We start from the raw sequence: 9,970 nt of genomic DNA, 5'->3' as shown, positions 1-9,970 counted from the left end.
AATTTGTTTGAGGGAGACTTGCCAAGAAATAAATCATCTGAGTCAAACATTTTGGCAGCAAGTGAAGAACTGGTTATGGAAAGTCTTGCAATGATGAGATAAGAGGCTACGGCTGAGCAAAATGAGGCTTTACAAGGAGAATAGGTAAGAGACACTCAACCCATTTTTGATAAAACTCCAGATTTTGGGAGGTATCCTTCTTCTAACTCCTCAGATTCTGAAAGTGATGAGGAACCCATTAAATGGCAGGTTGAAAGAAGGGAGGTTGGGGTGTCTAGAAAAGGCAAAGAAAAGGTAGTGGAAGAGGATCCTAGAAGAAGACCTACTACTAGGTCTGATGCTAGGAAGTTGATGGCAGATGCCTTAAAGGCTAGTGCAAGATCTACGGCTGAAATTAGGAGTGCCAGAACTTTTAAAGTATCAAACTTTAGAATGTCTGGATCTGGTGTCATTGAGGTGTGTGCTGAAGAAATGGAAAAGAAAAACGAGAAGAAAAAGTCAGGAAAAACAAAGTCAAAGGATCCAAAGAAGGTTGAGAAAACAAAACCCAAGAAGAAGAGTTCTGCAGGAAAATGAAAGAGATCACAGGGACCTGGTACCCAACACAGGAGTGAAGAGGAGGTCAACATGCAGGAAATTGTTGACAACTTGAGAAAGCAGGCTGTGTTGGCTGGAAGAGTCTTTGACATGGGAATCATCAATCTTCCCGGCATGGACTCTCTTCATGACATGGTGGAAATTCAATCATGGATGCATCTATTCAACAGGAAATCTCCTATTTTCTATGAAGAAGAAGTGCGCGAATTTTATTACAACATTCAATTCAAAGAAGATGGGAGTATCCTCACAAGAGTAAATGACATTGCAGTGCATCTGGATGAGTTTCTGCTAGGCAAAATTCTCAGGGTACCTAGAGAGGGAACTTAGGTCTGTGACTCGGAAAACTTGTTCGATCGAGTTTGTGTCCTTGGTTTCTAAGCTTCCTACAACAAAGATTGCTGGGGTTTTTAAGAAGGTCATGAAGAGCGAGTACCAGTTGGTGTTCGAATTTGTTAACAAAGTTCTCCTTCCTCGGACTGAAAAGAGGACTTCAGCAACTTCTGCTGACTTATTTGTGATGGAGATGTTGTGCAGATTCAAAGCTCTGAATCTCCCAGGACTTATGCTTGAGCACATGTACAAAACTGTCATCGAGAGGAAAGGCATTCATGGAATGGGATACGGATACTTTCTCACTGAAGTATTCAAACATTTTAAAATTCCTCTGAAGTGTTGGCAGGATTGGGACTGTGAAACAAACTTTTTCAGAGAGTACCCTGGTCGAATGTGAGTGTATCGAAGGGAAAGGCAATCCCAAGAGCAAGATGGCTCAACTCATAGACGATCAGGATCAACTCAAGCATGAGGTTGAGAAGCTAACTGTGCGTTTGAGTGGTAAAGATGCTGAAATTGCTATACTCAAAGTTGAACTACTTACTGCACAGACTGAATGACCTGGTACTTCTATGGTTCAAGCCCTGGAGAGGGAAAATGCAGAGCTGAGGGCCAAGATTACTGACTTGCAAGAGAAGGCAATTAAGGATAATGATGCTGCCAATGCTCTACTCACTCTCATTATCCAATCCCTTTCTCATCAACCTCCCCCTTCCTAGCCTGTTCAAATCTTCTCCTGTGTCTTCTTTTTGTGGCTTGTCTTTGTGTCGTTGGATTATCAGTTTGTCTTTAATGTACTAAATGTTATTGTGGAATGCTATTTAACTTATTCCCCTGGTGTTCTAGTTATTATCTATTGTGAATGTTTTTCCCTTCTGTTTGATTGCTATCTAGCTTTGATCTTATCTGATATTACTGTTGACATCATTGGTTTACTGTATCTCTTTTTTATGATGCCAAAAAAGGGAAGTAAAACTGGTAAGTGGCTAAGTGGCTGAGTTTTGTGTGAGGGGGAATACAGTGAGGGGGAACAAAGTGAGGGGGAATACAGTGAGGGGGAACATAGCTGGAGTGGTGCCTGAGTATTGTTTGTTATCATCAAAAAGGGGGAAAATGTTAATTGTAGTTTTGATGATTTGACAAACTCAGGGACCTTGTAAAGATACCAGGTTTCCTACTTGAGTTTTGAAGATGAAACAAACTCAGGGACCTAGTAAAGGTATCAGGTTCCCAATGTGACTAACCGGTTGACTGCCAGCTTGAGAAGGTACAGAAAGTAGGTGCACATTTCCCAACGGCGTCAGAAAGTCAGACCTCTCCAACCAATGGCAAAGAGTTTAAGGAAAGTGACTTGTCCATATAAAAGTCACTTTCCTAAACATTATTCCTTAGTTTTTGCAACTTGATAAAGTATTTTCAAAAACACTTGCAAAGGCTATCGAAAATCAAACTGCAGAATTATTCAGACAACAACTGAAATCTCTGGAGCATTTAGCATAGTTGTTTAAGAATATATTCTCTTGGTCTTACATTGTAAACTATTCCTGAATCTATAAAGGAATCAGTGGGTGGTATTGAAATTCTAAGTTGTCTAGGTGGGATAGCTTAGTGGGTAGATTTACTTCTACTTAGGCTTGTCAAGCAATAGAGATTATTGCTTGAACGTGAGATTAAAAACTTCTTCTCACATTTGTTGTAATCGGGTTTCACTTTTGGTTGTGAAGATTAGTGAAAACGGTTGAAAATCTTGTGAGACAGGTCGTGGTTTTACTCCCTTAAGCAAGGAGGTTTCCACGTAAAATCGTTGTGTTGTTTAAACTGCATTTACTTTCTGTTCATACTTGTTAGTGTGTCAAGGGACCTGGTCCATTGACTGATAAGTGAAGGCATAATCATTATAAAAGAGATTAACGTAAATCTATATAATCATTACGAATTGTTGTGGAGAGGTGATTAGACAGGACCTATTAATACAACTAGTTATTTTTCACTGGGATGAAAGGTTTGAGATAAGGTTTAGTGCTTCATGCATTGTTCTCTTTCAACTATGTCTGATGGATATATGAAGTGTAAATCAAACTATGAAATAGTAAATAGGTCATTGTTATCACAACTATATTACGTCTAAGGTATGTTCCCCTGATGTGCATTTCAGAGAGCTGGCAACAGTGTTCTTGTTGCTACTATTAGCATTAAGATAAAAAAAGAATTGCTTAACACATCCATAGATTGAAGTATAATGCTACGTGGTCTATATAAAATTTGAGTTTAGATCTAAGTGTTTGTTGTAAAAAAAGGTACAAGTACCTGCTAATATGTAGATGAATTTTTAGCGTTAGTTTTGTTTTTTACGGGGACCTATTACCCCACTAATTTTTCTCTTTAATTTTTATTAAAAATACCCATCATTTATTAATTCCAACTAAACCTCCTTCGGAAGTTTAAGTTTAACTTTGAGTGATAAAACTGAGAAAAAAAATTAAAATTGTGTTTGATGGGTTATAATTATATCTGAATCAATGACAAATTTAAGTATGTGATTGTTGATTAATACATATTATTGCCCTATATTGTTATTTTGTTGTTGTTGATTATTACCAATTATGTCATAAAATTATCTTTTGACGGAACATGTCATTATAAATGATTATATAATTTATAGGTATTTAAATTTTTTTGTTAAAATTTATGGATAAAAATCATATTTTGTAAAATAGTTAAATATATTTGGAAATTGGAGACCGAACACATGATAAATTCATCCGAATATATTATGCCAAAAATATCTGAAAATTTGAGGTTAAATACTAGCTCTAAAAAAGTGCAACGTTCTTCATTTTTGGGTCACAAGATTCAACAAAAACTAAGTTACATCCATACAAATCAAGCTCAAATTTCAATTGCAATTTAATAACAATATCATCACCAAACCCCAGTTATCTAGTTAGCCAACTACCAAAATTATTGACAAAATCATAGAGTTTGATTTTTTACCCGTGTAACTTTAAACACCACATATACTTTTTCCGTTTTTATTTAGTTGTCATTATCTGTGTTTGATGCCCCCTAAAAAAGACTAAGTAAGTTATCATTATATCTTTATATGATATTTCTTCACGTCAAATTTTCAATAAATGAACATAAATTATTTATTTAGGTTTCTATGTTTTTCTTCGTTTAAAAAAGATAACCTACTACTTTTTTTAGTCTATTTAAAAAGAATAAATCTTTTTCTTTTTGGTAACACAAGATTAAATGATACTCACCCTGTCTAACAATAAATACTACTATTAATTTGACTTACCTTTTAAAATATAATAAATAATATGAGTAATATTAATATACTATCTTTTAATTTATTAAATTTAATGCTTTGAAAAATGTGTTAGAGTAAAATAGACACAACAAAATAAACTGTCTTTTTGATTTTTTAAATTAGATAGGTAATGTTGCACAATTTTTTTTACTATAGTGGATAACTATTGTTGGATTGAGAGAATATTTTGGTACGTTGATATAACATTTAATTAGAACTACAAAATAGAAAAGTCTTCTTAATTTTTAGTATGTGTTAAGTCAAACTATGTCATTCTTTTTTAATCGGAGTGAGTAATTTTCAAAGGATAAAATAGAAAGAATTATGTTAGGGTTATGCCCCCTGATTTTCTTACATTATTGAAGTTTTTTTTTTCCTATAACGAAAAACATAGTACTATGATAAATGTTTTTTTCTTTTTCTGAAAAAAAAATTATTTTCTTTCATATTTGATTTATTATTTTCTTAGAGGAAAAATTTGAAAATATATAAATTGAGGATCCATATTCTTATAGCAGAACACAATAACATCGACATCGTAGACAATTAAAAAAAATTATGGAAAGATTTATTCTGTCAATAATATACGTTTTTATAATCTGATTTATCAATTTTATAATTTACAATTTTAAACTTCCGCATAAACCCTAGTTACTTTCTAATCCAACTAAAATCACAAATATTAAAAAAATATTTATCTTTACTAAAAACGATGTATAAATAAAAACGAAAAAAATAATTTATCATAAATTAGAAACTCCAAAAATAAATTAATAAAATAAGGTCCTAAAGTGAGGTTGGTCCTCTAAAAAGGGACATATGCTAGCCAATAGACAACATATAATAAATGGATCGACCATCAATCGTATTATCTCAGCTATGTAAGAAGACACATGAACGCACGTTCTTCTTTTAACAACTTCCAAAGCTTTTATGATATAGTATATAGGTAAATTAATACTAATTGACCTGAAAATTTAGCCAAAAATTGATAAGTAATTTAAAATGTTATATATTTTTTATATTTAAAAATAAATAATATATTTTTTATTTTTTAATTAAAAAGATATTAAAATTAAATGGATAAAAATGTGCATAAAGATAAAGTAACATATTTATTTTATCATTCTGATCAAATTCTGACCAAATTTTCAGACAAAATAATCTATATATAAAGGGTTATTTTACTCTCTCCATCCACAATTATTTGGCAGGCATATCAAAAATAGATGTTCAAAATTAATTGTCAATTTAAATAATCAAGAAACAATTAGTCGTCTTTTTTCAAATTTGCTCTTAATGATAGTGTAGTTCAATTAAAAACAATTAGCCACCTTTTTCTAAATTTGCTCTTAATGATAGTGTAGTTCAATTTAAAAAATTATATAAATTTTTGATATTTTTGATATAATAGTGTTATATTAGTCAAATTAATTTTTTTTGAGGAGTGTACAGGATCCTAACATGACAAATAATTGCGTACGAATAAAACACAAAACATAAATTTGTGGGTGAATTTTGTATTTGAGAACTCCAAATTGTAATTTGACATAAATAAATCAATATAAAATCATATCTCATAATATAAAATCACGAGATAAAATCAGCACGGTAGCGGCAAGAAGTGAAGAAGAGGAAATAACTCGGCGCGCCGCCCTATTGTTCATTGTGCATATTGACTCCCTAGGGAGCCGTATCAGCGGTCAAAATTAATTAAAAATCTTGTATTATCTTTAAAATTAATTTTTTTTAAAAGTACTATTAATATTATAAAGTGTTAAAATAGCTGTTTCAGTGTTAATTTTGGTATTGATACATAAGATCCATTAATAGAGAATATTAAAAGAAATTCAAATGTAAATTAGTAAATATATTTTTCTTATTTATAATTTCTTAAAGAATATCTACGAGAAATTAACGAACAAATAATATAAAATAGAGGGAATAGATAATCAGTGTTTCGGTATCCTTCTAAACTAATGCGTTTTTGTTATTACATAGTATTTCTTGTATTTTGATTATAATTTTATTTTGTTGTAGTTTTTCAAATATTTTGTCATACCTTTTCTTTTATATTTTGTCACGATTCTTTTATCAAACAATTACATAACTACACTGACGTATAATAGTTAGTTATGCTCCATAACTACAGTTTAATTCCTTTTTTACAAATCAAGATAATACATTTTTTTTATCTATTACATTCTCAATTTATTTAAAAAATTAATTTTTTCAAAAAAAATAAAATCACTCTAACGAATAAATTAATTAATTAAAATAAAATAATAAACTCAACATATCAATAATTATTTTCGAAAGTAATAGTTATTTATTGATTGAGGGTAACAAGAAACATGTGCATGACACCGTAGATTGCTCTTCAACTTATTTATAAGTATTTTGGGACAGTTACACTTTTACAATTGGAACTCTAAATATAGCACCAAAATATCTCACTTGCTTCAATGTTATATTGACACATGACTAGTGTTCTTTTTCAACGCACTACTTCCTCTAGTTTATATTAAATAAATTATTGACCACAGAAAATAAATAACGCGTTATTTTTTCAATAATTTTCTTAAACTTTAATAATTCATTTACTTTAGATTATAGAAAAAGTCTTTAACAATTCATTTATGCATAATATATGAACACGTGCTCTTTCACTTAATTTTTGTTGATATTTGTGTTTTCATGTAAATACTTAAATTTATATAAAATTGAATAAGTAGATGTATATGTCCTATATGACATATCACACGTAGAATATCGTGTAGGATGTAAATTACCACCGAAAATGCCATGTAAGATGCTTGTGTCTACTAACATACTAAAAATTGATGGACATAAAATACTAACTGAAATCAAATTAAAAGATACTTTTATGTATCATTCAATTCATTTAATATGAACTAGAATGAGCGAATAGTATTCAAAATCCGCTTCTATAAATAATGAATCATATCTCTATTAACTTTGCCTCATCCATATGACCAATATCTCATTCAACAAAAACAAAGGAAGATAGATAGTAAGTAATGAATATGAAGGGAGTTTTAGTTGCTTTTGTTTTGATTAATTTGTCAATATTGACAAGTTGTGGGGCTCCAAGGAAGGTAATTGATGTGCCTTTTTGGAACAACTATGAACCAAGTTGGTCTAGTCACCATATTAAGTACCTTAATGGTGGTACTACTGCTGAACTTCTTCTTGACAAATCCTCTGGTAAATAAGAATATCTTTTTTTGTATCGTTTCAATTTATTTGTCTCACTTTTATTTTTAGTTTGTTTAGAAAAACATACTTAATTTTCTTTATTTATTTAATTGACAAGCTCTTTAATCTTTTTTTTCGACATGTTAAAGATTATAATATTATAAGAAAATTATACATGACAAACAAATTGAAACTGAGCAAGTATATTGAAGCACCTAGGCTTTTTCCATATCTTTGACTCCCGTCACTGAAAATTCTAGATCCGCTATTAATTTTTTTTTTAATGGTATAGCCAATAATGTACTAATTTGAATCTTGAATGATATAAGGAACTGGATTTCAATCAAAGAGATCGTATTTATTTGGTCATTTCAGCATGAAAATGAAGCTTGTTGGAGGAGATTCTGCTGGTGTTGTCACTGCTTTTTATGTAAGTTAATTAGTACATATTAAAAAGAAATAATCGAAATTTAATTTTGTAGTCCTTTATAAATTTTCTTTTTAAATTTTATTTTCTTTTACAAGATATTTTAATTAAAACACAAAGCATCTAATTTTTTTTAAAATAAATTAATTTGTAAGTAATTATAAGAGATCATATTCTTATACTGATAAATGTTTTTATTATCGATGATTTGTCAGTTATCATCGACTAATGCTGAACACGATGAGATAGATTTCGAATTCCTCGGGAATAGAACCGGTCAGCCATACATATTGCAGACTAATGTGTTCACAGGAGGCAAAGGAGACAGAGAACAGAGGATCTATCTCTGGTTTGATCCAACCAAGGACTTTCATTCATATTCTGTTCTTTGGAACACTTACCAAATTGCGTAAGTTGATATTTTCTTTTTGTAGGAAGTGTATGGTATGTAAAACTTGTTCCTGTCTTATGAGAGATTAAAGAAATGAAAGTACTGACAACAAAAATAGTATAATAACTCAACTAATAATTTATTCTTTAATCATTTTTTAATTATTAAACTACTAAACATCAATTAATAAAGCCATTATGATAAAACAATCATGTCAAATGTTACTTCATCCGTTTAAAAAAGAATGAACTTCTTTCCTTTTTAGTCTATTTAAAAAAGAATGACCTTTTTCTTTTTTTTGGTAACAACTTTTCACGTGACATGTTTAAGGCCACAAAATTAAAGGACAATTTTATACATTTGACATAACTTTAATGTAGGACCACATAATCAAAAGTCTTCTTTATTTTCTTAAACTCCGTGCCAAGTTAAACTAGATCATTCTTTATGAAATGGAGAGAGTATTTTCTTAATGCGTTCCAAGCCAAATATGCAAGTAATAGTGAATAGTGGGGGTGGGGTGGGTGGGGGTGTTATATTATTGAAATTTTCCATTAGGATGAGAGAAAATTGCGTGACTACTTACTAACACTATATTCTAATCTTCGAATCTACGCATTTTTCTATCGAGGGCTATATTTTCGATCAATTAGGAAATGTGTCATCTCTTGTCAGGTTTAATAATTTCTAAAAATTAACAGGATTTTTGTGGATGATGTTCCAATAAGAGTATTCAAGAATTCAAAAGACATAGGAGTGAAATTTCCGTTCAATCAGCCAATGAAGATCTACTCAAGCCTATGGAACGCGGATGATTGGGCTACAAGAGGAGGGTTAGAAAAAACTGATTGGTCGGGGGCACCATTCATTGCTTCCTATACTTCATTCCACATTGATGGATGTGAGGCTGTCACACCACAAGAGGTACAAGTTTGTAACACCAATGGCATGAAATGGTGGGATCAAAAGGCTTTCCAAGATTTAGATGGTCCTCAATATAGAAAACTTCATTGGGTTAGACAAAAATTCACAATATATAACTATTGTACTGATAGAAAAAGGTATCCTACACTTCCTCTAGAGTGTAGAAGGGATAGAGATCTTTAATAAGTTCTTATTTGTATGGGGGCATTTTCATTTACTCTTTATATAAAAACTGATCCATTTTGTCTGGAGACGAATTCAAGATTTTAAAATTTGGACTGTATTAAAGTTCTGAATATGTCAAATTAAAGATTTTAAAAATTTCAAAGTTTGTACCACACATTGAGGGCTTTGTTCCTAACAAATCTCATGGAAGCCAATCAAATGTTACCCAAAATTCAAAAGCCTCAAACAATTTAATATTAAAAAAATGAACATATCATTTAATTTACCTCTAATTTTTGCCATAGAGTCAACCTTCCTTATCAATAGATCTAACATATCTTCATTTATATTATTTAGTAGTATAATATTTGGCAGTGAATCCATCTTTGTCTATCAATAGAAGTTGAGACACCTATGAACAACGCTTTTAAATCTGTTGAAAATATCATTGTTGAAAAAAAAGTTTTGGGGTTGGAGAGGGGGGGAGGGGTGGTTCAGGGTAGGGTGAAAAAATAAATATTTGAACTTGAAAATATTTTTTTAAAATAAACTTAGTATTTTTGGGGGAGGGGGTTGGTAGGGGGGGATGATGTCA

At 30.9% G+C, this 9,970-nt stretch overlaps 1 protein-coding gene across 1 annotated transcript; it reads left to right on the top strand.

The window, feature by feature from the left end:
• The first annotated feature begins 7,218 nt into the window (after positions 1-7,218).
• On the top strand, positions 7,219-9,467 carry LOC107004089 (probable xyloglucan endotransglucosylase/hydrolase protein). Its single transcript, XM_015202319.2, has 4 exons — positions 7,219-7,477; positions 7,798-7,898; positions 8,111-8,304; positions 8,988-9,467. The coding sequence occupies exons 1-4, from the start codon at positions 7,291-7,293 to the stop codon at positions 9,391-9,393; spliced, it is 888 nt and encodes a 295-aa protein (XP_015057805.1). The 5' UTR covers positions 7,219-7,290; the 3' UTR covers positions 9,394-9,467.
• Positions 9,468-9,970: the final 503 nt, after the last annotated feature.

This window comes from Solanum pennellii, chromosome 11 (genome assembly GCF_001406875.1).
Source record: "Solanum pennellii chromosome 11, SPENNV200".
Taxonomy (NCBI): Eukaryota; Viridiplantae; Streptophyta; class Magnoliopsida; order Solanales; family Solanaceae; genus Solanum; species Solanum pennellii.
The sequence above is the reverse complement of the archived record's forward strand: the minus strand, read 5'-3'. Positions and strand labels throughout refer to the sequence as shown.

Coding starts and splice junctions, on each gene's coding strand:
- LOC107004089 (XM_015202319.2), top strand. CDS start 7,291: ATGAATATGAAGGGAGTTTTAGTTGCTTTTGTTTTGATTAATTTGTCA. Junction 7,899..8,110: donor GTGTTGTCACTGCTTTTTAT/GTAAGTTAATTA, acceptor ATGATTTGTCAG/TTATCATCGACTAATGCTGA. Junction 8,305..8,987: donor TGGAACACTTACCAAATTGC/GTAAGTTGATAT, acceptor AAAAATTAACAG/GATTTTTGTGGATGATGTTC.